Below are 27,794 nucleotides of genomic sequence, written 5' to 3'. Positions count from 1 at the left end.
TCCACCATCCTATCTTATCTGTGAGGCCTCAACCAGCACTCAGGGGCTACTCTGTGATGACAATATTTAGTAATACAGAAAGCAGACTGTCAAATGCTAATAGTCACAAAAGCAAACAGATAGCATAAAAGCTTTAAAAAAAAAAAACAGCTACTAAGGTTTGAATCTTACTATGTGCCAGGCTCTCTGTAGTGTAAGTTCTTCGCACACTATCACTTTATTTTCCCCTCGCAGCAGGTCTTTGCAGAGGTTTTCTTATCTCTGTTTTGCAGGTGGAAAAATGGAGGCTTAGACAGATGAAGTTACCTGTCCAAGATCACACAGCAGAGATGACAGGAGATCAAGTCAAGGCCAAGCAGAGACTATTGAGCATTTAAGCCTGGGTCTGTTGGACTCCAAAGTTTTTGTCTCTAAAAGCCAGATGGCCAAAAAGTTGCCTTTGTTCATCTCGATTTTTCATACAAAGTGTTACACTCTTTGCCTGATGTCTACAGCAAGTTTTTAAAAAATGAATCTATCCCTTTGGGGTGGGAAAACACTTCAATTTTGTAAGGATAGGAAAAACTGCCTTAACCCAAAGACTTCTTTGATGAAAAGTTTTGTTGCTAGAATTTTTCTAGTTATTTTAATTAGTAATGAGATAAACAACATGAAGACAAGGAAATGTTATTGAAGTGGTATTGTCTGTAATAATTTTCTCCATTTCTTTGAACACTTTTAATTTCAAAATTTCAGCAGAGACATCTTAGTGTAACTAGCATTCCGTCTGAAGCCAAGAAGTGGTGGAAATTTCATATGGAAATTTTAATAGTCCCTTTCTCTCCAAAGCCAATTATTTTTCTTTCCTACTTGGAATTAGCCCATCCCATTTGACTTCCAGCCATGAGCTTGGAGGTTGGTTGGAAAGCTGTAATGAGCAGAGGCTGACAGCATGTCAGGTTCCATTGTGTTTGTGTGACTGCTGATCACAGTAATGAAACAAGGATTAGCTTCGTCCTTATCACTATAAATAAATGTGATCTTTTGACAATACTGGAGCTTTCATCATTTATTAAAAAGGAAAGGAAGAAACATAAAAGTGGCTATACAACTATTATCAAGCAATCTGCTTGCTCCCTGAGGTCAGCAGTTGACTTTAAATGTTATATTATTTATGTTGTGAATTAAAAGTTTTATTAATGAAAGCATCAATCCAAGGAAAACCATGCTCCATCTCACTATATTTTAGAGGACATATCATAAATAGTTTTCTCCAGCCAAATCTAATTCACTCAGAATTGGAAAAGACCATAGAAAACAAAAGATTAGTTTGGGAAATTATAGAATATTGATGCATTTAACATTCAATTCAATTGAATCAATTATTTAATTAACTGGAGGTTATCTGGAAGTTAGATATACTATGACGTTCCAAGGACATCTGGAATCTCTCTCTTCCTCTCTCTCTCTCTCTCTCTCACACATACACACAGCGGCTTCAACCAGTAGTTCTTGAGGTTCGTGAATGTTATGAGTTTAAGAGTTTAAATCCACTGGTTTGTGCATTCTTCAGCCCCGAGTTCCTACAAAACAGGAAACATTACAGTTGCAGAAGGCAGGTCAGAGCACTAACTCTTTCTTCCCAGAACCTTCGACCTGCACAACGTGACTGAAAGTAGCTGGGAAGAGTTTGGGAAGGACTTCCTGTTTGTCTCCGTTTATTAGACTCTTCTCTTTTCCAACACACACACATAAAACACATCATGAATGCCACATAATGTGCTGACTCTGATTTGCCAGGATGATTTTATGTTTGTTTTCCATCTGAGGTCATTTCTTAATATATCTAGACATTGCTGCTGAAGACACAGGCTTGTTTCTGTCCCTCAGAGACCATTTTCCATAATGTCCCTGCACAGTGAGGAAGTGGATTCCAGCCTGCTATAGCAATGCTGACCATCCCCACCGTGAACTATCTTAACCCATGAGGAAATTAAAACTTCAAGTGTCTGTTGTTTTTTATTTATTAGGTCTGGATGTAAAAGCTGGTACCAAAAATGCCTCTCAATTCCTGCAGGCCATTTGGAGGTCAATTTTTATCTCCTCCCACAGCACTCTTCTCACAAACGCTACACAAGCAAGAGGAACAGCCTGCTTACCTCAGTCCCTTTGGTGAGGAGCTGCTGCCCAACTGGCCAAGGTTGGGTTCTGAGCAGCCACGCTCCTATTCTAGCCCCCCAGAAAGGTCAGCGTGACAGGACTGGAGTCAATGAAGCGGAGAGATAAGTCCAGGGTGCTCAAGGCACCAGAGTGCTTTCCCTTCTGAGCCATTCACTGCTCTCCTCTCTTCCCTCTGAACTCCGTCCCTTTCCCTTTCTCCCTCATATTCCTATGAGTGAAATTACGAAGTTGCCTCTTTGACATGCTCAACACCAAACCTACAGCTTTTTCCCAAAAGCCAGCTCCTCTTTCAAGGCCCATCTCAATCGTAGCAGTTACCACTAGTTGAACTGCCTGATTTCTCCTGACCATTGTTCTTCAGCTTAGTTGAAGTTGACTGTTGTTCATAGCGAGATTGTTGAAATGGATTGAATCAATGAAAGTCCACTGAGGGGGAAAAAAGGAAACACTCCGAGTGTCCAAAAGAGAGGGACTTTAACGTGGGGCTTCATATACACAAGTGCTGGGAGAGTTGAGAAACCAAGGGCGGACAGTGAGGCAACACAGAGATTAGCACAGTAGGCAGTTATCCACTCCCAGAAAAGGAGGAAGCGGTGTTACCAGAACCCAAAGGCCGGAGCCACGGAAGAAGCCAGAACCACAGTGGGCTCGTTTGGCAGAGCAAACAGCATAGCTGTAGACTCTCCTAACAGCGCCTCCCACTGGCCGGAACTGGAGCTGTTACATCAGCCAGCAGGGGTTGAATCCTCTGCCATGCAGAAAAGGGGAGCGGGAGACAAAGAGCAGATCTGATGGCAAAAAAGGCCAAGAACCAACTCATGAGCTAAATACATTCTATTTAGTTCCCACAATTAATAACTGATACCCTCATTCTGGTGGTGGTTTAGTCACTAAGTCATGTCCAACTCTTGCAACCCTATGGACAACCCTCCCAACTCCAGAAAACAATACTGGAGTGGGCTGCCATTTCCTTCCCCAGGGAATCTTCCCAACCCCGTGATCAAACCCACGTCTCCTGTATTGCAGGTAGATTCCTTACCGCCTGAGCCACCAGGTAAGCCATCCTCACTCTATATTCTAGAAAAGTAAGTCTCAAGAGGGTAAGTAACACACTGGGAATCAAATGGGGCAGCCACAATTTGAACCTCCATCTCCCCAACTCTAAAATCCTTTTTCTTTCCCCCCTCTCTTGACTGCTTTCTCTTGCCAATAACTCTTCAGCTATAATATTTACACCAGAATGGAATATAGTCTTAAAGTATAAACAAGCATGTGAAGTTTTGAATAGAAAATTCATTATTTATGATTTTTCCTAATTAAATAAAAAAGTAGTAACATCTATAAACCATAGACTCATAAACACTTAAAATATAAAACTATAAAATGTTAACATTAGCAAGAGCTGGGTAAAGGGTATACAGGCTCTATCTATACTATCTTTATAATTTTTTTATAAAAATTATTGCAAAATAATTTATTTTGCAAATAAATAATTTATTTATTCGTTGAGACCCACTGAATGTTTATTTTATTTTTCATTTATTTGTATTAGTTGGAGGCTAATTACTTTACAACATTGCAGTGGTTTTTGTCATAGATTGAAATGAATTAGCCATGGATTTACATGTATTCCCCATCCCGGTCCCCCCTCCCACCTCCCTCTCCACCCGATCCCTCTGGGTCTTCTCAGTGCACCAGGCCCGAGCACTTGTCTCATGCACCCAACCTGGGCTGGTGATCTGTTTCACCCTAGATAATACATGTTTCGATGCTGTTCTCTTGAAACATCCCACCCTCGCCTTCTCCCAGAGTCCACAAGTCTGTTCCATACATCTGATATGTAATATCTCCATTGATATGGAAGATCCATTTCTTTGTTCCTCTTGTTATCCATTTCTCAATCCCCTTTCCAATGACTTTGTTCATTGTTCATAGCTTTCTTGTCATCCTTAATCCCTCAAATTGACTTCATTTTATGTTCAAGCCAGGAAACTTTGCAATTTGAGTTTGGAGGAGACAGATCGCACTTAGTTTAGTTCCCACCCTTTATGGCTGTATCATATTAAAATGTTTCCCTTTCAAATAATTATACCGCATAGCACTTTCAAATATAACTACTTGAAGAAAACCAATTTTAGAAAATCAAAAATAGCCCACAAAGGTCACCTTTGTAACAATTGCTTAATATAGGATCATGAAGCCTCTAAAGAGAGTTTCCAGATGTTCTCTAGCATATGAGAGAAAATAAGGGAAGAATTAGAAAAGAAGAGGCAAGGAGAGCAAAATGATATTAAGAAGACAAAGATTTTGGAAGGAGGAAGGCTAGAAAGGAGTTTTTAATTCCAGTTCATTTCATATCAGCCAAATTGCCAAATGAATAATACCTGGTAGATGTTAAGTCTTAATTTAAATACCACCATCTAAGTCAAAGGAATATTATGAGGCCTATATTTTAAAATCTTCTCATGGCACACACCAGACAAAACAATCTTTTAACACTCTGCTTTAAACTAAGAGAGTTCTATCAACTATTTTCTTCTTGTCTTTTTATTACTCCTAAGTTTCCCAAAATAGTACCTTTGCTTAGATATTCATTTTATACACTTAAATAAAAGATAACTTTTTTCTTTTCTTTTCTCCCCACTCCCTGCTCCCAGAGATGCTAGAGAGATAAAGGATCTTTAAGCATCTACATATTAGTCATGTTACTGGCGAATGAAAAGAGTTATTTTTCCTTTTCTGGTAAAGTTTGTTTTTCCACAAGTCTCTAATTTCTTCTAAATCTCACCTACCATTGTCTACATATGATAATAACCATGAAGAAAAAAAGAGGAAAAAAAACACAGGCCTTGGCAGACAGCAGCCCTGAATATTAAGCTGCAGTCATTTACACAGCCTGGTGTGGCAAGTGTGAGCCAGAAGCCTTTCCACATCAGAGTGAACATGGCAGGAGGCAATTCTCAAATCACAAGCCTCACCTCCTCACCCCTCCCTAAACAGCCCAGCCTGGGAGGCCCACACTCACCCAGGTGCTGAGGTATTCATCCTTGTCCAAGTTAGTCTTACAGTTTTCTTACAAGCTCTTCCAGGACACAGTGACACTGTGGGTGATAGATGTGCCCAGCAAGTCTTCATATTTACTAGTTTTCAGTTACAAAAAGACAGGCTTTCTTGGCATCCTCTTACTCTCTTCTCTGCAGAATCTTTGGGGCTCCCAATCCATCATTACTGGCAGAGCCCCACCCACTTTCATTGTTCAATAGAAGGTGCCATCTATTAATATTTTTGAAGTCAGGGATGGTGTGACCACCACACAGTAGTAAACTGGAGGTGCCAAGTTTCACTCAAAAAGCGTGAAAGATGCTGTGATTTACAGCCATCCTAATGAGTTGGAGATTTCTGGACCTGTAAGCACCTGCTGCTTCCACAGCGTCTGCCAAGTCTACTGCCACATCCTGGATTATTGGACAGCACTCCCTTCCCCCTTAGGAGAATTTATGCTTAAACTACATTGGAAGCCTTCCTGTATGCCATCCACTTTTCTTAAGAAGCCAACACTCTTCGGGAAAATCCATTTGGGGAAATGACAGAAAGAGTTCTATCTTTGCTTTTTCTCTTTTGCTCTATGACTGCTCTCCACAGATTCCCAACTAGCCTTACAGTGAAATAAAATCAGGAAGTAATTTTGTTTATTTACTACTTGTATCCTATCTTCTATAAAAAGTTTAGAGGAAAGAGCCAGAAAGCTACAGGTGCTGTTTGTTTAGACATTTATGCTGTTGTATTTTAGGCACTTGACGTTCCTTCCCTCCAAGACTGTGATCTGTCACCGGTCACAACTAGGAGCAAACAAAATAATCCTGGAGACTCCCAAACCATGCAGATCTGCTCATACCGCCTCAGGTAAACGTGATGGAATCAGAAACCAGGCTGACCAAAACGGTGCCTTAGTTCCTTTATGTTCCGCCACCCACCCACCTGCTCCCTTTCCCCACGCTTCTAGCTTCAACTAATGTACCAATTGTACACATAGGCCATTCACTCCATCCAAGCTCTTCTTCCCCATGAACCACGCTTATTCAAGTCCCAGAGTCACCCTCTTATCTCGCTATCAAACCAAATGCATACTCTTCTCAGAAACTGAGACAAAATATAATGCTCTCCACAAAGTCTTCCCCAGTTAATCCAGGTCACCACTTTTGATTCCTATGGCACGGGTAGCTGGTACCGTGTGACAAAACGCTTCTACTCTACAAGGTTCTTAATCTGCTAATATGCTCATGAAAAACTTATGTAAAATGAACGGGTGCTTTACTCTCTGATTTCCACCTCCCTGTTCTGTACAGACCTTTCGACATAGAATAGAAAGATCCCCATTGTTTAAAGCTGGAACCTGCTTTATTATAGTGCAAGAAAGTTAAGGTACAAAACTAAATGCAAATGACACAAATTACAGATACAACATCCTGAGTTGCTCGCGCTTGCAGGTAACTTTATAATTGCTTCTAGGGTTCCTTCCAAGTTCCCCCTTTCCCCACGTATGGTTATTTTTCTTAACTTCATTTAGTCCTTGAAGATAGAAATTCACTAGGTTTTGAGCCAAAGTCTCCCTATCTGTGTTACTCAAATTAGGTTCCTAGAAGCAGTTGTGGGGACATCCCTATATATCAATTACAAAAATATCCTAACTGCCCTTTCCAAGCGCAGAGTCAAGAAAGCCTAGTTCATCACACTCTCTGACTCTACAACTTCTAGAAAAGTCCCAGACTCATTTAGAACTCTGGCTAACCTGTATCTAATCATATAACTATGTGCAAAAGGCTGTTGCTCCCATTTCTAAGCCATAAAGTCAAAAAAGTTTCTAGTATATTAGTGTGCTCACATTGTACTTTTGAGAACTCTGGCTCTGGCCAGATTGAAATAATTTTCAATTCACATATATTTACGATACAGAATATAGAAGGGTTGTTTTTTGGTGGGGTTTTTTTGGTTTTTTTTTTGTTACCATCACACGATTAGTCCTTGGTTATAAAGTGTTTTATTTTTCTCTGGTTATTTCATTTATATATGTCTTGTCTGAAGAATTCTCCAAGGAAGTGAACAGGTTTTTCACTTCTTTTCTGTCTTTCTGAGCATCTTGGTAATTCGATTCTAAAGAAATTGTATGCTGTCAGGTTTAAAAAATGCTAGAAGGGAAGGTCTTAGTTTGACTTAAACTTGGAGTTGACAAATTTTTTCAGAAGAAAGCTAGTCAGTATTTTAGGCTTTTTGGTGCGTATAACTTCTGTTGAAACTATTTATCTCTGCCAGTGTAGTAGGAAAGCAACCATAAATAATACGTAAATCAATGAATGTGGCTGTGTCCCAATAAAACTTTATAAAAACGGGGTCGATCACACTAGGTCTGCAAGTCATAGTTTGTCAACCTCAAACCGAAACTTGTGAAAACATCACAAAAGACAAATGATATATACTAGCACTCCACCAATAAACACTGTAATTCAAACTCAACTCCACAAGAAGTTGCTACTTAAATTGAATTAAGAGTAGTAAGATATACATATATACCTCAGTGAAGCGCTCTATCAAATTAAGTGGTACATTTCTGCCCTGATACATTTGTGCTCACCTCCTTACATCCCACTTCATCCCTGAGCATTTTATTCCAGAAATAATTGTAACTAAACTCAATTAGGCAGTTATGTACTATTGCTGACAATTCTTGATCTGTTTTTATGTTTCATTTGAGTCCAAATAAATCAGTTCCTAAGCAAATGTCTATGTATTAAAAAATTAACATTTGCGTCTTTGGCAGACTCATTGGTTTCTGACTAAAATTCATTACTCCAGAATCCACAGCCATGACTATATTCCCCCTTCTCTCCCACTCCTAGTTACTTCTCAAGTGCTTATATTAAATGTAAGTCAACACAAAATGATTATTCCTTTTCATCCTCAATTTCAAAATGGAAATTCTATAAAGCAAAAGGAACTGACAGACAAAATATTTCCAGAGTTAAAACAATAGTGAAAATATCTTATGTAATACTAATTAAAACAACATATCCAACTTACAAAGAGTTCAAATTTCCACCTAAATAATGTAATATGTTTCATATTCTCTACTGCCTAGGATTCCTAGCCCTCAAAAAACTAGAATACTAAATAAGACCCAGTAAAAACTGGGAAATTAAACCAAATCTGACTTGAATAGTCAGTTGATTCACTTTAACAGACATTTGATTTCCACTAGAAAACATAATGCAAAAAAACAGACACAAAGGAAAATAATCTGGCAACATGAAAGAACTCATTACCCAAAATTATTTCCTATATTTTGGGCTGTAAGTAAACAAGCATAACCAGGGTATAAAACTAAATTTTATCTATACTTAGAATTAATCCTAAAAGGAACTTGGTATAAATCATAATAGAGTTAAATCATCATCCAAAGACTGGGGGGCAATGGGGGCTATACTCACTGCAATCACTTTTTTCCGAGTAGACAGCAGGGGTTGCAAGCTAGTCAGCCTTTCCATCTCCCACAGAAATTCAGCTTTCTGCCACCTCTTCTGTTGCGTACTTTTCTTCTAACACCCTTTCTTGCTGACTTTATAGAGTTTTCAGAAAATGAAACTACATATTAGAAGTGAACTGACCGACTGAAGTGGGAAACAAAGGTATGTTTAACATGATTTCAGTTTCAAAAACCCTTCACCAACCAAAAAATAAGCAAATAGTGGTATTCTCCAGGAAGCTGGAGCAATTTTTACCTTTTCTCTTTTTCTCTATTTTTCAAATTTTCTGCCATGATAATGCTTCACTTCTACAAATCAAGAAAATAAGAGTCTAAAGACCTAGTAAGGTCCTCATGAGTTGCATCTTTCATTTCTATTCCTTACTGTGTATATATAGTTTTTACATTTATAGTTTTTATATAATAAAACTGGCGCTCTAATACATATCTAAAGGAAGAAATGGCAACCCACTCCATCTTGCCTGGAGAATCCCATGGACCGAGGAGCCTAGCAGGCTGCAGTCTGAGGGGTTGCAAAGAGTCAGACATGACTGAGCAACTGAAAACGCATGCATAATACATACATGAAGATCAGTCCCAATATACAGAAATGATCCCTTAATAAATTAATATAAACTCGAGTTTCACAGGATTCCTCCTGAGCTGATAGTGAAGGTCCTTATATAGTTCAGTTGCAGTGTGGAGGGAACACCAGGAATTCATGTCATAAGCCAGCTGCTAATTCTGTAGTGCACTTTTTAAGAACCTTATTAAAAATTGTGCTCCATAGAGATTAGCAGAAGACACGCTGGAAAGGGTGGCAGGTTTCAGCCACACTGTCAGGAACCCCAGGCTGAGTCCACCAAGAGTATAGTTGAATACGTGGAACGGTAAAATACTGCTGGAATTGGCATGTCAATGCTTTTTATTTCATATTTAGGATGTCTTACCTAAGTGACATAAAGCTTGTTAGATTTGTGCCTAACTTATACTCAACCTAAATTGTATTTCTAAGTAAATAATACACCAGTACATTTTGAAACAGCATGTAATTTCATCCAAGTGATTTTTTTTCTTTGAAAAAAAAAAAACAAACTAAACTTCTATTCCTAACAAGCCACTGTGTCCAAGTACTTAAGGCAATATTTACCCCTAGCCACCTGGCGGTCACGCTTGGCATTTGAGATCCACGTTTATTCTCCTCGGGTCCTTTCTTGGCCTCTTCCCCCCATCACGCCCTCCACATCTGCTCTGTGACCTCTGGAAGGTCTCCCCGTTCCTGGCACACGGGACTTCTCACCCTCTTCCCTCCCCAGGAACACTGCTCTAGACTCTGACCTTTGCTACTCTGCGTGCAATCTCCACCCAGTGCTGGGTCTCCTTGGTTTCCAGTTCTCTGCTAAGGACCCAGCTGAGAAGGAAGACACAGTATCAGGCAGCCTTGCCCTTGACAAGGATGGCTGTCACCTCACTTAGGGTAGGCCTGTTGATCTTTGCACAGATGCCCCATTCACACACATCCTCACAATAGCTGCTCCAGAGTTAGTCCCTCCCAAGTTCCCTCATCACTTCTCCCCACCAGCATCCCAGCTCCTGACACCTGATGTCACCTACCCTGTGGAGACAGACACAACCAAGTATATTTGCTTACAGCTATTAACATTGGCCTCCAACTTCAGAGGAGTGTCTGAATCTCCCTAAAAACAAGATATTTCTGTTTTGATGATCTGTCCATTGGTGTGAGTGGGGTGTTAAAGTCTCCTACTATTATTGTGTTTCTGTCAATTTCTCCTTTTATGTCTGTTAGTGTTTGTCTTATGTATTGAGGTGCTTCTATGTTGGGTGCATAGATATTTACAGTTGTTATGTCTTCCTCTTGGATGGATCCCTGGATCATTATGTTATGTCCTTCCTTATCTCTTGTAATCTTCTTTATTTTAAGGTCTATTTTGTCTGATATGAGGATTGCTACTCCAGCTTTCTTTTGCTTCCCATTTGCATGGAATATATTTTTCCATCCCTCACTTTCAGTCTATGTGTCTTTAGGTCTGAAGTGGCTTTCTTGTAGATAGCACACTGGAATATTACTCAGCCATAAAAAGGAACACCTTTGAGTCAGTTCAGAAAAGTCAGAAAGAGAAAGATAAATATCATATTCTAACACATATGTACGGAATCTAGAAAAACGGTACTGAAGAATTTATTCAAGGGCAGCAATGGAAAAACAGAACAGACTTGTGGACATGGGGAGAGGGGAGGAGAGGGTGGGATGTAAGGAAAGAGTAACATGGAAACTTACATTGCCATTTGTAAAATAGATAGCCAACGGGGATTTGCTATATGTCTCAGGAAACTCAAACAGGGGCTCTATGTCAACCTAGAGGGGTGGGATGGGGAAGGAGATGGGAGTTTCAAAAGGGAGAGGATATATGTATACCTATGGCTGATTCATGTTGAGGTTTGACAGAAAACAGCAAAATTCTGTAAAGCAATTATCCTTCAATTAAAAATAAATTAATTTAAAAATAATAATAAAGAAAATATTTCTCCAACATCACCAATAACCTTATTTTGCTGGGTTGGAAACTTTCTACTACTTCCTTCCTGGTTTCTGATCTTTTTAAAACCATCTTTTGGTAAGTCTACTACCTCTGTAAGAATCAGCCTTCTCAATCTCCAGTTTTTTCAAAGAATGGTCTTTCTCTACCACTCTCAGTTTCTACTCCCTTCCCTTCCCACTTACAACCCCCTATCTTCTTCCCAAATCCAGGCAGCTGATGTGTGTGTGGCTCTCAAGTTGGCAGAGATCCCTTTCCTGGAAATCATTCATGTTCTGATTTTACCAGATCCACTTTTCTCCTCAGTCTTCACTTTCCTTGATTTTTCTAGAGCATTAGATACTGATGATGATCACATTCATCCTGGCAACATGCCTTTCTTAAGCTTTGATGGCACTGAACCCTATTTAATCTTCAACCCTGTCTTATCTCCTTTCTCTGTCTCCATGTTTATACTACTGACCTCTGTTCTTCCTCTCAGCTCATAACTGGAGATATTGTTTAATACTTTTCTCTCTGTCCACATCCAAGGTCATAGGCACCCTACAGACCGCTTGAATTTAAATGCTCTGTTTCTAAACTATTTACTGAACATTTCCACCTGGATGTCCCATCATCATCCAAACCTCAACATGCCTTAAAAGAGAATTCATTTTTATCATATCTGCATATTGTTAAGGTGGTATGGCTATCCCACTAATTTTCCTGTTTAAAAACCCTGAAGTTCTGTGGCTTTCTCTTAGAAATGCCTGCGTGCTGTCTCTTCAGTTGTGTCTGACTCTTTGTGACCCCACGGACTATAGAGGAGGCTCCTCTGTCCATGGGATTCTCCAGCAAGAATACTGGCGTGGGTTGCCATTTCCTCCTCCAGGGGATGTTTCCAACCCAGGTATTGACACTCCATCTCTTCTGTCTCCTTCATTGGCAGGTGGGTTCTTTCCCACTAGTGCCACCTGGAGAGCTCCCAGCTTCCAGAGATGTCTGCCTCCCTCCTATTCCCCTTGCTGTAAGTCTTGTACAAAACCTCTTCATCCCAGGCCTATTTTGCTATGACACCCACCTCAATTTTTACCCCTTTCAATTCACCTTGCACACTATTACAGATTAGTCATCTTAAAATAATGTCAAAACACCACAAGTAACTTTTAAAAACTGTGACTTAGAGTGCTATATAACATAAAATATAAACAGAGTTTGACTTTTCTCACATAACAGGAAGTCCAGAAGCAGGCTTCTCTTAGTATAGGTAAAGCAGTTCGGTGGTGTTAGAGACAACACCTCTTAGCCTTTTCCTGGTGGTAGCAAAGTTGTCATATGGCTCGAGGCTTTACATGTTCATTCAAGGAAGGGAAAGGGGAAAGGGAAGTTCCTGCATGTTATCATAAACATGTTATCACATTTAAAAAGCTTTTCCTTAAGTGCCATCAACTGTCTTCACGTTGACCAGAATGAGGTCACTGGGCTGTTTTATTTGCAAAGGAGGCTGGGAAATAGAATATCATGAGTGGATTAAACCAACCATGAGCCATCATTTGAGGACAGGCACAGAAATGAGATTCACTTATCAAAGAAGACTGGATGCTGAAGGTGAATCACCAATACGGTGGCCACCTCATGAGAAGGGCTGACTCACTAGAAAAGACCCTGATGCTGGAAAAGATTGAAGGCAAAAGGAGAAGGGAGCGGCAGAGGATGAGATAGTTAGTTAGATAGCATCACTGACTCAATGGACATGCATTTGAGCAAACTCCGGGAGACAGTGAAGGACAGGGAAGCCTGGTGCTCTATAGTCCGTGCGGTCTCAAAGAGTCGGACACAACTTGGCAATGGAACATCAGAGAAGAAGGGGGGGATGCCCAACTTTATTTTTTCATTCCTCCTGCATACTGAGCCTGTCCTCCGGCCACCCTGGCCTCTTCTCTCAGGGTCCCAAACACGGCACACTCACTTTTACCTTGCCACACCTTTGCTCCCTGTATTGGGACCATTTTTCTTCCATTTCTGTCTACTTGCCAAATCCTATTCATTCCTCATGGTTCTGCTCATATTCCATCTATTCCATGACACACAGAATCCACAATGATTTCTTTCTTGAAAGAACACTTTTATTCATTCATTCACTCATTCATTCATCCATATTCACTATTGACTTACATGTGAGTACTACACAGTTGAACATTTAATTCTTGTTCTTTAGAATGTTTCTTCTGACTTGGCTTAATTTCTCTACAATATTATATCCAACACAAAAACATGAGCTGTGCCTCAGGTTTCTTTTATGTTCCCAATCTTTACACAGTACTAAAAATATGATATATGCTTAGTAAATTACTGACTGAAAAATTCTATAATTACCTAGAAAGAAAAATACATGAATTCCTAAATGTAAAAAAAAATAAAAAAATAAAAACACTGTAGTTGGGACTTTAAAAACAGTACATTATCTACTTATCTCAGTAAAAATATACTCCACAAGACAAGAAAATAATGATTGTATTTGCATTTCAATGGTGAATTTATTTACTTTGGAAAGCTCAAAAGACCAACAAAGCTAAATAAAATTCAAAATTATCAAGTAGAGAAGCCATCTGCAGACTTTTCAGATCTAAAGGTTAGTCTCCTAAGCCATTCCCTGCAATGTTAGACAGAAAAAAAGTCAAGTGATTTATTTTAGAGAGAGGTTGATCTATACAGGGATTAAGAGATCTCCGACTAACACTGCTGTCAGCCAGCGTACTAAGAAGATTTCAGACTGGGAGCAACTTAGGCAAGAGACTTACAATTTGCTTACTGCCCTTTCATTGTCCAACTGGCCGCGTAGATGACTTAAAATATATGGGGACATGCTTTCTCACAACTTATTATGGAGTCTGCAGAATAGACAGTAGTGCAGCCTCACTATTCTTGGACCTGCAGAGGACAGCCTCTCAGAAGGTGGGAAGAGAAAATAGATTGTAGGAAAGCTCATAAACTGCCCCAGGTCCTTGCCAGAAGCTGAAATATCATCCTCAGGGAGCCTGACGCACCGCACTATTGCTGGGCACTGGGTTTCTCTCTGCATCTCCTGTCTCCACCAGGACAAAGAAAACCAACGATGGGACTGAGTGCAAAGCTGAAAAGAGGCCTCTTTTCCCTGCTTCCTTTGTTCTCAACAACATGTGATAGTATTACAGTGGTCGCATTCTCAAAGGGAGCAAAAGCTGCAAATATTAACTTCTGTGAAATAATCACTAAAGGGACCACCATGCTGATTGCCCAAAATGTGAAGCCCAAAAGCCAGTTTTTCAAATGAGCCCATGCTCACCTGAAAAAATTCTGTCACATTTTGCCTGTATTTTCCCCTAAATTCCTCAACTAGCTACCTATGCTGGGAACATCAGGATGTGACTGCTACTACAAAATAAGACTCAAAAAAGTAAGTACCCCAGCAAGAAATACTATTGCAAATATTACTCTTGAATTTGGATACTGAGGACTATTTAGGACACAATTTTGTCCTATTTAGGACACTGTTCATGTCTGATCCATTCCCTGTTCCTAACTCCAATTTCAATGTCACCCTAATGTTTTTCATGGGGACCAAGAGATATGTTTGCCCATTCTAACAAATAACGTAGGTTCTCCATTTCAGTTACAAGTTTTTATAGTATACTATACATTCTCAAGAAAGTAGTAACTAAAAAAGGAATACTGAAGAAACTTTCAAAAAATTATCTCACTCATCTTAATATCTCTATTTCTTAGCAATTATTTGACCCAAATATATTTACTAAGTGAGTGATGTGATTGCACATTTAAAATATCTATTCTTACTAAATAATAGAAATTCCCACAATATAGCATTTTGAAAGTGCTATATTGTGATCCTATAAATTGACCCTAAAGAAGCAAAAAATAATCAGAAACATGAAAAGTTCCCAAGAAAGATGTTTAAGAATTCAATTACAATAAAACAAAAATAGAAGTCATACCACCTTCATGAGACTTCAGTTCAGTTCAGTTCAGTTGCTCAGTCATGTCCGATTCTTTGTGACCCCATGGACTGCAGCATGCCAGGCTTCTCTGTCCATTACAACTCCCGGAGCTTACTCAAACTCATGTCCATCGAGACGGCAATGCCATCCAACCATCTCATCCTCTGTCGTCCCCTTCCCTCTCGCCTTCAATCTTTCCCAGCATCAGGGTCTTTTCAAATGAGTCAGTTCTACTCATCAGGTGGCCAAAAAGTATTGGGAGCTTCAGCTTCAGCATCAGTTCTTCCAATGAACATTCAGGACTGATTTCCTTTAGGATGGACTGGTTGGATCTCCTTGCAGTCCAAGGAACACTCAAGAATCTTCTCCAAACCACTGTTCAAAAGCATCAGTTCTTCGGTGCTCAGCTTTCTTTATAGTCCAACTCTCACAACCATACATGACCACTGGAAAAATCATAGCTTTGACTAGATAGACTTTTGTTGACAAAGTAATGTCTCTGCTTTTTAATATGCCGTCTAGGTTGATCATAGCTTTCCTTCCAAGGAGCAAGCATCTTTTAATTTCATGGTTGCAGTCACCATTTGCAGTGATTTTAGAGCCCAGAAAAATAAAGTCTGTCACTGTTTCCAATGTTTCCTTATCTATTTGTCATGAAGTGATAGGATCAATAAATGCTGGAGAAGGTGTGGAAAAAGGGGAACCCTCTTGCACTGCTGGTAGGAATGTAAATTGATACAGCCACTATGGACAACAGTATGGAAATTCCTTAAAAAACTAGGAATAAAACTACCATATGACCCAGGAATTCCACTAACAGGCATATATCCTGATGAAATTATAACTGAAAAAAAACACATGTACCCCCGTGTTCACTGCAGCACTGTTTCCAATAGCTAGGACATGGGAGCAGCCCAGATGTCCTCTGACAGGTGAAAGGATAAAGAAGTTGTGATACATATACACACTGGCATATTACTTGGCCATTAAAAAAGAACACATTTGAGTCAGTTCTGAGGTAGATGAATCTAAAGCCTATTATACACAGGGAAGTAAGGTAGGAAGAGAAAAGTGAATACCATATACTAACATATATATGGTGTCTAGAAAGATGGTACTGATGAACCTGCATGTGGGGCAGCAATGGAAATGATCACATAATAAACGGACTTGTGGACGTAGTGGGAGAAGGAGAGGACGGGATGAGTTGGGAAAGGAGCATTGAAACACATCCATTACTACGTTAAATAGAAACCCCACGGAAATGTGCCGTTAAGGGTAGGGAACTCAAATCCAGTGCTCTGCGACAACCTAGAGGGGTGGGATGGGGTGGGAAGTGGGAAGGGATTGCAAGAGAGAGGGGATATATGTATACCCACGGCTGATTCATGTTGATGTACGGCAGAAGCCAGCACAGTTACTGTAAAACCATTATCCTCCAAGTAAAAGTAAATAAGTTTATTTTTTAAAAAAAGAAAGTAAAACAGTCCATGCAGATATACCAAAAAACAAGAAAAGATTTCACTGCTGCTATAATAAACAAATCCTGTTAAAGTAACTATGTATCAATTCCACAAGGGGTGTGATAGAAAATAATTTCACTAACTAGAGGAATAAGATGTCAACATAACATCAAGAAGGCTCCCTAAAATTCCTATGGGCATTGATAGCAAACAATCCATGCTGCTTAGCATAAAGCATGGGCAGATAGGTCACGAGAATCTAGAATAATGTTTTCATGTTGAATCTAAAATAACTACAGGCAGATCCTCTAACACAGTCACACCATCCAGTCCTCTTCTTGACAGTGATAAACCTTCCCCCTCCATCCCACTATATTCTGACCTCAGAATTGAAAAACTGAAATGAATAAAACCTTCCCCCTACATCCCACTACAGTCTACCCTCCAGAAAGCGTACAAAGGATCTGTCAAAATGAACCAAACTGTTTTTTTCTAAGCATTCACTCAATTACTACTCTAATAGAAGGGTTTTCAACATTTCAAAAAAAGCACAATTGCACGGGGTGGAAATATCCTTTTCATATTCAAATACCAGTTTAATTGTTTGACAAATTGCTGTCTTATGGCTCTCCTTCTGGCATTTGTGGGGGAAAAAATAAGGTAAAAATTGAGTGAATTCCAAATTTCGCTCTTTTTTTTTTTCTTAAATGAAAGGATCAGGCAATATTTTCTTTTTTTGTTCTGTTTTGTACATAACAAAAGCAGTTCCTTGCTTCGCCTCTTTTATAAACTACAGATCTCTGTACAAATACAGCCTTAAATAAAACCTGAGAAATTATTGTTGCATTATTCATTTCAAATGAAAAAACTGGTCCACAACAAGGTAGCTGTTTTGTTTACATAGCACATATGTGTACAGACTCTAAAAATTCTTAAATAGCAATATAACCTTACATTGTAGACCACCATGACATAAGAGAACCTAGACATAAATCAAATGTTATGTACTGCAAAGTCTTTAAGAATTTTTACTAAAAAAATAACATAGAAAAAAATACATTAGTAATAAGTAAAATTTGTTCCCAGCCACAAAACCAAAAACAGAGGACTGGATTCAAAAGGATATATATGTGTATATGTATGGATTGCTCCCAAAGAAAAAGGAAGTTTAATAGCATTATGGGCACTAATCAATTCCATGGATTTGTAATGAAACATGAAGGCAGCAAGTCAAGGGGGGCAAAGGTTATAAAGACAACATAGCCTGGCTTAAGAGACACGGACAAGATCTGTGCTGAATATTTAAAAACATGCCACAGAGAATATATACACTTCCCTTTGTGAAGTCTCCTCTTCAATTCTCTCTCACTAGAACACAAGCCCTTTTATCTGACACCCACAGGGCCTGTAATTAGAGTAAAAGTAGGAAATAATAAAAATTGGTACATATGGACCTTAGATATTCTATCTAAATGTATGTAAGACTTTGCGAATGAATCTAGTGGAGTTATTGTTACAATTCCAGTTATACAGTTAATCTTTCTTGAGTAATGCTACATTGCAGTTTCTTTAAATTGCATCAATGACAAAAAGAAACTTGCAAAGCAATCTACATAAGAAATATTTTATTATTTTTTCCCAAATATTTCGTAGTTTGCCTGATCTCACCTAATTTAACAACACTTTCAGAAATTCTCCTTGACTGTGTCTTTCCAAAGCATTCAATTTATTTTTCAGAGAAACAATAGCTCTTTCTAATTTGTACTCACAAGTCACAGGATTATGTAATATTTAATTAAGTTATGCAATTTTAATTACAAGTACAAATGGAATAAACAGGTTTTGGGGAAAAAATACTCAACTGACTCTTTGTAAGCATGTGAATCAGTGACAGGAGAGGCTGTTAGAGAAAAAACGATCAATCCCAAGTTTTATGAAGGGAATGCTGAGTGTCGGTTAAGTGGATGTGGGTTGAGAAAACATCTTCTATAATCTCTAAAGAAGTGATTTTTAAAGTGTGTCCTAAGGAAAATTAATTTCAAGAGTGTGATGAGAAAAAAACGAAAAGGACTCTGTGGTCAACTAAGTTTGGGAAATGCAGGGTTAAACAAAGCTAAGCAGGTCCCTATATTGCAGGATATTGATCTCTAAATAGTTAACGTGCATTTTTAGTTTCCAAAATGGCACTACAGAATGCAATGTTTTCCCAGTGCATTTGATCACATACTTTGTTTTCATCAAGAACCTCTTAGGCTTGGAATTCCTGGGCACGGCCCGATGTTATAGACCACCTCCTCTTCCCCCGATATCATTGCAACTTTTTTTTTTACTATTTAATTTGAGGGTTTTTTATTTATACTGCAAATTACTGTTAAGCCTCTTGTGCATGGCTCTATATGACTTTTCTAATATTGCTAAGAAATAGAGCATTAAGGACCTCAGCATTGGTAGGTATCTGATAACTCTAATTCTTTAGCTATAGTGCTGTCCCGGACAATTAGTCAATAAAAATTTCAGTGAACTTATATTTCTCTATAATTAGTATTCCTTCTTATTTCCCTCATCTTATCTTGGCTTATCATCCACTTTCTGTTTTATTGGGTTTTTTTATTTGGCCTATATAGAATTTCATTAACTTATATTTTGAAATTTTAATTAAAATGGAAGTAATTGCCCATCACTTCCTCTGCTTACTGATAGATTTCATTGTTAAGGCAAATGTTTTCCTTCATATATTAAATATTTTTCACATAATCTTCTAAATTAAACATAAATCACAGCAAGATCCTCTATGACCCACATCCCAGAATATTGGAAATAAAAGCAAAAATAAACAAATGGGACCTAAATAAACTTAAAAGCTTTTGCACAACAAAGGAAACTATAAGCAAGGTGAAAAGACAGCCCTCAGATTGGGAGAAAATAATAGCAAATGAAGAAACAGACAAAGGATTAATCTCAAAAATATACAAGCAACTCCTCCAGCTCAATTCCAGAAAAATAAATGACCCAATCAAAAAATGGGCCAAAGATCTAAACAGATATTTCTCCAAAGAAGGCATACAGATGGCTAACAAACACATGAAAAGATGCTCAACATCACTCATTATCAGAGAAATGCAACTCAAAACCTCAGTGAGGTACCATTACACGCCAGTCAGAGAATGTCTGCTATCCAAAAGTCTACAAGCAATAGATGCTGGAGAGGGTGTGGAGAAAAGGGAACCCTCTTACACTGTTGGTGGGAATGCAAACTAGTACAGCCACTGTGGAGAACAGTGTGGAGATTCCTTAAAAAACTGGAAATAGAACTGCCATATGACCCAGCAATCCCACTCCTGGGCATTGCAACTTTTATAATTTACTTTTTAATACTTCAGCATGCGCAGTATGATATTGTTTGCATGCTAGTTGGTTCCGTTTTTAATACTAAAGGCAGAAGGTTGCCCTAAAAACAACTCCACATTCAGCCCACATCTTATCCAAAAGGTGATGCTCCAGAAGCAACCATCACAAGCACTTTCATCCTCCCTATTCTCATTACAATACACAATATAAGTACTCGTGTTATTCATATTAACACCTAATACTTTGATCATCAGTATAACAAATGTTAGCAAGTATTTTAATTGGTGAAACTAGTGGCTTACTAATTAATGTGAAGAATCTAGAAATGGGCTCTCATAAGTAAAATTAAATACAGTCAAGAATATATGGAATAGCAAACATACCTTAGAGACATCTTCCCCTGTAGTATGAACAAAATATAAGAATCCAGAAAGGCTCTCCCCATAGAGGTGAACTTGATGTTTGATTTCTAAATGGCCCTGAATACATCTGGCCCTGAATACCTCCTTGGTTTAAAAGGATTTGTAGTTGCCTGATAATTGTGGAAAAGGTAACAGAATTCAACCTATGAATGTTGCCGTCTGCCCTGAAGGTGAAAGAACTGAGGCTTCTTAACAAGTTCTAAAAACAAGGTACATAAACTTTGTCTGTTTAGCTGCTAATAGGAAAGGGGAGAGGGTTAGTTGCTCACTCGTGTCCAACTCTTTGCGACCCCGTGGACAGTAGCCTGCGAGGCTCTTTCTGTCCATGGAAGTCTCCAGGCAAGAATACTGGAGAGGGTTGCAATTCCCTGCTGCAGGGGATCTTCCCAATCCAGGGATCGAACCTGGGTCTCCTGCACTGTAGACAAATTCTTTGCCATCTGAGCCACCAAGGAAGCAAAGTTTGGGGTAGTAGATAATATTTACTCATTTCAAACCTCTTCCAAAGTATGAATCAAGGTGGGAGGGAGCAAACAGAAAAACAAACGGAAACAAAAAAATACCTAAAGGCTGTGTACCACTATCAGCTTACACCAGTTTTCAACACTTTTCTTCAAGGCAGAAGTTACCTACCAATCTATCCTATAATACAAGAGGAGCCCCCAAAGTCTTATTAACCCTCAACAGATTCCCTTTTACCTGTTTTCCAGACAGATAGCCCCTTCTTACCTACCTGGATTTTTAAAACAGCAATTTTTTAAATGTACTCACACTAGCTGACAGGGCAAGAGGCTTCCGGGGAATTTCTCTAGCTCTCATCTTGATATAAACTGATATAAAATAAGCTAAATGTTTCCTTGAAAAATCTGGAGAATCTAAACAGATGGGATGAGACATTAATCCAATACTGGGAGGGTATTTCCTCATCTTAGGTTCTCAGGCACATGGCAGGATGGGCACAAGAAAAACCAGCTTAAGAACAGATTTGACATAATTGTGTGCTGAAAGCTGTGGACTGATTGACTGTGTGGGGAGGAAGCAGGAAGAGCAAATCTAACAATATTAACAGTGAAAACAATCCATCGGTGATTCTTTTCTCAACTACCATTTTTACAGCAGTTGACAAATGCTGGTTTTCATTCAATCATTCCTTTTACATTTATTTGTTGAAATTCTATTATAAATAATAACTTTCCAATCTTATTTATTTGAATTCAGATTCTTACTCGATCAGGCTTCCCTCATAGCTCAGTTGGTAAAGAATCCACGTGCAATGCAGGAGATCCTGGTTTGATTCCTGTGTTGGGAAGATACCCTGGAGAAGGGATAGGCTACCCACTCCAGTATTCTTGGGCTTCCCTTGTAGCTCAGCTGGTGAAGAATCCACCTGCAATGCGGGAGACCTGGGTTCAATTCTTACTCTATCTGTTACTACTGTTTATTTCTATGTTCAGTGGGAAATTAGCCCTTCAAGCTGGCTCCTGAGTCCTTTTGACATGTCTCCACCATTCTTTGTTCACTTCATTATTTTCTGGCAAAACAACCTGTTCCAGGCTCATCATGTTCTTTTCCTACCCCAGCCAGGAAGATTTGACTGATTCTTTTTGAAGAATAGTGTTTAGAAAACAAGATATGATACTAATTGTGCTCACTGTTACTGTTATCATCATTTCCTTATCATCAAAATGGATAGAGCTAGGAGGATGGGTAGATAAATAGACAGATAAAGACAAACAGATGTCTATGTATATATAGTTATAGAAACCGTGAGTTCACATTGATATCTCCACTGGCAATCCATTACATATGGGTTCATTTTAGGCTTCTACCTTTCCATATTTAAAATTCCCTTCTCCAACAATGAGAAATCTGACCCTCATCCATAACAGATGTATTTATTTTCATAAGTCTCAAAGTATCTCCCCATAAAATAGTTATTAATTATCAGTGGAAAAGAAATAATTATACAGCACAGAAGTATGACAGACACCTCATTAACTATGTGACCACAAATAATAGCACAAGTTATCTTGTGCCCCTGCTATGAGACACTAAATAGGGCATAACATCATTTCTGTGGTATCCCTGCCAAAAATATATAATCTAAATCTAATCATTAGGAAACATCAGAGAACCCAAAATAACTGGCCTGTACACTTCAAAAATGTCAAGGTCATGAAAAACAAAGAAATAATGAAAAACTGCTCCAAGTTAAAACAGACTACAGAAAATGAGAGCAAAAGGCAACTTGTGATCCTGGATTGAATTCCTAGACCACAAAACTTTTGTTGTTTTTTTCCCATTTGTTATCATGGCTATTAGTGGAACAACTGGCAAAATCTGAATGAAGTTTTTAAGTTAGATAACAGTAATGTTAATGCTAATTTTTATTTTGATAATTGTCTTGTGGTTATATAAGAGAACATTCTTGTTCTTAGAAATATACACTGAGATATAAAAGGACAGTAAGTCTGTAACTTACTTGGGAATATTTCAGGAAAGCGTATTCCACACACATGTTATCATGGGATTGGGGGCAGTGTGGACTAGAGGCTCCCAGGTGATTCTGATGCACGGCCAGCCAGAAAGAATATAAAGAGGGCTGAGGACAGAATCATAGGAAGTAGCCACCTTGAGTGCTTGGAGTCTGCGACTTAGAAATATAAAAGAAGTAGCAATAAATCATATTAAAGGAGAATCAGAAAAGTTAAAAAAGAGATGGTCAAACAGGAGAGATTGGTGATTTTTCAGTGTTGTACAAAGATAAACAAGATGAGGTTGGATAAACAGCAATAGGTTTTGGTGGAATCTAAAATATGACCAGATATGAAACAACAGACTTGTTCAAAATTGGGAAAAGAGTACATCAAGGCTACATATTGTCACCCTGTTTATGTAACTTATATGCAGAGTACATCATACAAAATGCTGGGCTGGATGAAGCACAAGCTGGAATCAAGATTGCCAGGAGAAACATCAATAACCTAAGAATGCAGATGATACCACCCTTATGGCAGAAAACAAAGAGGACCTAAGTGAGAAATAGATTTAAGGGACTAGATCTGATAGTCAGAGTGCCTGATGAACTATGGATGGAGGTTCATGACATTGTACAGGAAACAGGAATCAAAACCACCCCCAAGAAAAAGAAATGCAAAAAAGCAAAACGGCTATCTGAGGAGGCCTTACAAATAGCTGTGAAAAGAAGGGAAGTAAAAAGCAAAGGAGAAAAGGAAAGATATACCCACTTGAATGCAGAGTTCCAAAGAATAGCAAGGAGAGATAAGAAAGCCTTCCTCAGCAACCAATGCAAAGAAATAGAGGAAAATAATAGAATAGGAAAGACTAGAGATCTCATTCAAGAAAATTAGAGCTACCAAGGGGACATTTCATGCAAAGATGGGCTCAATAAAGGACAGAAATGGTAGGGACCTAACAGAAGCAGAAGATACTAAGAAGAGGTAGCAAGAATACACAGAAGAACTGTACAAAAAAGACCTTTATGACCCAGATAATCATGATGGTGTGATCACTAACCTAGAGCCAGACATCCTGGAATGTGAAGTCAAGTGGGCCTTAGAAAGCATCACTATGAACAAAGCTAGTGGAAGTGATGGAATTCCAGTTGAGCTCTTCCAAATCCTGAAAGATGATGCTGTGAAAATGCTGCACTCAATATGCCAGCAAATATGGAAAACTCAGCAGTGGCCACAGGACTGGAAAAGGTCAGTTTTCATTCTAATCCCAAAGAAAGGCAATGCCAAAGAATGCTCAAACTATCCCCAATTGCACTCATCTCACATGCTAGTAAAGTGATGCTTAAAATTCTCCAAGCCAGGCTTCAGCTATGCATGAACCATGAACTTCCAGATGTTCAAGCTGGTTTTAGAAAAGGCAGAGGAACCAGAGATCAAATTGCCAACATCTGCTGGATCATTGAAAAAGGAAGAGAGTTCCAGAAAAACATCTATTTCTGCTTTATTGACTACGCCAAAGCCTTTGACTGTGTGGATCACAATAAACTGTGGAAAATTCCTCAAGAGATGGGAATACCAGACCACCTGACCTGTCTCTTGAGAAATCTGTATGCAGGTCAGGAAGCAACAGTTAGAACTAGGACATGGAACAACAGACTGATTCCAAATAGGAAAAGAAGTATGTCAAGGCTGTATATTGTCACCCTGCTTATTTAACTTATATGCAGAGTACATCATGAGAAATGCTGGTCTGGAAGAAGCACAAGCTGGAATCAAGATTTCTGGGAGAAATATCAATAACCTCAGATATGCAGATGACATCACCCTTATGGCAGAATATGAAGAACTAAAGAGCCTCTCGATGAAAGTGAAAGAGGAGAGTGAAAAAGTTGGCTTAAAACTCAACATTCAGAAAACTAAGATCATGGCATCCAGTCCCATCACTTCATGGCAGATAGAAGGGGAAAGTGGAAATTGACAGATTCTATTTTCTTGGGCTCCAAAATCACCGTGACTGATTGTGGATGGTGACTGCACCCATGAAATTAAAAGAAGCTTGCTCATTGGAAGAAAAGGTATGACACACCTAGACAGTGTATTAAAAAGCAGAGATATCACTTTGCCAATAAAGGTCCATATAGTCAAAGCCATGATTTTTCCAGTAGTCAGGTACAGGTGTGAGAGTTGGATCACAGGAAAGCTGAGCACCAAAGAACTGATGCTTTTGAACTGTGGGGTTGGAGAAGACTCTTAAGAGTCTCTTGGACTGCAAGGAGATCAAACCAGTCAATCTGAAAGGAAATTAACCCTGAATATTCATTAGAAGGACTGATGCTGAAGCTGAAGCTCCAATACTTTGGCCACCTGATGCGAAGAAGTTGACTCATTGGAAAAACTCTGATGCTGGGAAAGGTTAAGGGCAGGAAGAGAAGGTGGCAAAAGAGAATGAGATGGTTGGATGGCATCACTGACTCAATGAACATATATCTGAGCAAACTATAGGAGACAGTGGAGGACAGAGGAGCCTGGCGTGATACAGCTCACGGGGTGGCAAAGAATTGGAAATGACTTAGGAACTGAACAACAACAACAAAAATATGATACAGGGTACCTGTCTATGAAATTGAAACAAAATCAGCAACATAGAGAATAAACTGGTGGTTACAAAGGCAGACATGGAGTGGGAGTTTGGGATTAGCAGATTCAAACTGGTATATATAGAATGGACAAACAACAAGGTCTTACAGAATAGCCAGGGAACTATATTCAATATCCATAAAATATTCAATATATGGTTTATAGTCAATAAACCATAACAGAAAAAAATATGAAAAACAATACATATTATAACTGATTCACTTTGTTGTACAGAAGTAATTAACACAATATTCTAATTCAACTAAACTTCAATAGGGCTTTCTAGATGGTATTAGTGGTAAAGAACCCACCTGCCAATGCAGGAGACATAAGAGATGTGGGCTCGATCCCTGGGTCGGGAAGATCCCCTGGAGGAGGACATGGCAACCCGCTCCAGTATTCTTGCCTGGAGAATGCCACGGACAGAGGAACCTGGTGGGCTTCAGTTCATAGCGTCACAGAGAGTCAGACACAACTGAAGCAACTTAGCACACATGCATACTTTAATAATAAGTAAATTTTTTTTTAAAAAAAGAGACATAGGCTTTAGCAGTTTGGGCATAAGGATACTCATTCAACCACGTGGATGTTGTAAGTATATGAAAGGTGGGTATGCATCATGGAAATACAGAAACTCAGATGCTGACGTCAAGGGGCTTACATTGTCCTGGCTCCAATGGAAAACAGTACGAGTAAAATCTGTTGCATTTGAGAACATTCGATATCTAGAAATCTCCATCTCCAGTGGAGCCTTCTTGAAGCCAGTTAGTCCCAGGTCACTCTATCTGGGTTCCATCAAGTGAATGGACAGTTGTTTGGAAACTGTGGCTCTCCTTGCAACAGGGAATGAGAGCTTTTGTGGGGAGATCCTGCACTCACCAAAGTTGTTTCAGATGACTAGGTTTAATCAGGCTCCCCAGGTGGCACTAGTGGTAAAGAACCTGCCTGCCAATGCAGGAGACTTAAGAGATGCCAGTTCGATCCCTAGGTGGGGAAGATTCCCTGGAGAAGGAAATGGCAGCCCACTCCAGTATTCTTGCCTGGAGAATCCCATGGACAGACGCGCCTGTCAGGCTACAGTCCATGGTGTCGCAGAGTCTGACAGGACTGAAGCAACATAGCACTTAGCACAGGATTGATTAAGAGAAGGCCTTAGAGAGATGTCCGTGCTTCTCCCGGTACTTCTGTGTGCTAAGTGCACGGAACAGTCTTCAGTGCTTCTCTGATTATATTTTACCTTTGAGGTCCAAAGTCTAGAATTGTCTTCATCTCTATAATTTTTCTTTCGTTCTCCATTAGTGAGAATCAAATTTTACCTACTTTACAATAAAATACATTTTCATTGTGGCCTGGAAGTTGAGAGGCATGATGACATTGCTCTTTGCACGCTGCCTGATGTCTCTATAATTTGTTTGGTTTTGTAAAGTTCAGGACACGGGCAAGGATACGTGAGCAGCAAAATCCCAAGACCCAGTTCTTAGCATTTAAGCAGATATTCCAAAGACAGAGCAGTGTAGGTCGGAAAGAGGCTTTGAATAAACACAGGCACTTTACTTTGTTGTCCTAATAATAATAGTTGATGATAACGAGTAATGTTTTACATTTTACAAAGCTCTTTCAAGCATGTTCTTATTTGATCTCATAAACTTGTAGTGATGTGAATAAATAAATTTTCAAATCAAAAGCCACTGGGGGAAAAAAAGTGTTTTTCACTTCCAAATTCCTTTATCTCCAAAAAACAGTCGATGTTGGAAGAAGCTAGCATACTCGTTTAAGCCCCCAAACCAGGAAATCCAATAAATTAGATTAGGAAATGCAATAATCTAAAGAAAAGGATCTTAATCAACTAATAATGTGGTTCACCTGATGCCTAGCAAATTGTTTGTTTTAATATAATAGCAAACTTATCTGGCTATTTGGTTTCTTGCCTACTCCTTTGCCTTCATAAAAGCCAAAGCTAGACACGGTCCTACTTTATCTTTCTGAGGCAATCTTCTGCCACTGATGACATACAGAAGCTTTAATTAAAACGACAATTAACACAGGGATTGGAAGGAGTTTGAATTTTTTGAATCTCATTTACTTTGAGCTTGCTTTAGAAATGTTAATGCCAGTGTGTTTGCTTCTCAGAGAAAAACGTCCAAATATTTAAAGGCTGACTTCTTTTGGCTTTTGGTTTAAAGAAAAACAGAAAAGAAAAGCAACTGATAGGTTTTCACAATCTGTTAGCACACAGAC

At 38.9% G+C, this 27,794-nt stretch overlaps 1 protein-coding gene across 4 annotated transcripts in view; it reads right to left on the bottom strand.

Moving 5' to 3' along the window:
* PLCL1 (phospholipase C like 1 (inactive)) overlaps positions 1-27,794 on the bottom strand; it is a 358,825-nt gene that overhangs the window by 108,280 nt on the left and 222,751 nt on the right. Inside the window, exons 1-2 of one of the 4 annotated variants that reach the window (XM_020889957.2) lie at positions 12,444-12,683; positions 8,643-8,770 (exon numbers count right to left, since the gene is read on the bottom strand). The exons of the other annotated variants lie outside the window; for them this stretch is intronic. Coding sequence (XP_020745616.1) covers positions 8,643-8,699 — 57 coding nt within the window. The 5' untranslated portion in view covers positions 8,700-8,770; positions 12,444-12,683. Of the gene's footprint in view, positions 1-8,642; positions 8,771-12,443; positions 12,684-27,794 lie in introns of those variants that run through there. 4 annotated transcript variants of the gene reach the window in all.

This window comes from Odocoileus virginianus, chromosome 30, assembly GCF_023699985.2.
Source record: "Odocoileus virginianus isolate 20LAN1187 ecotype Illinois chromosome 30, Ovbor_1.2, whole genome shotgun sequence".
NCBI classification, from domain to species: Eukaryota; Metazoa; Chordata; class Mammalia; order Artiodactyla; family Cervidae; genus Odocoileus; species Odocoileus virginianus.
The sequence above is the reverse complement of the archived record's forward strand: the minus strand, read 5'-3'. Positions and strand labels throughout refer to the sequence as shown.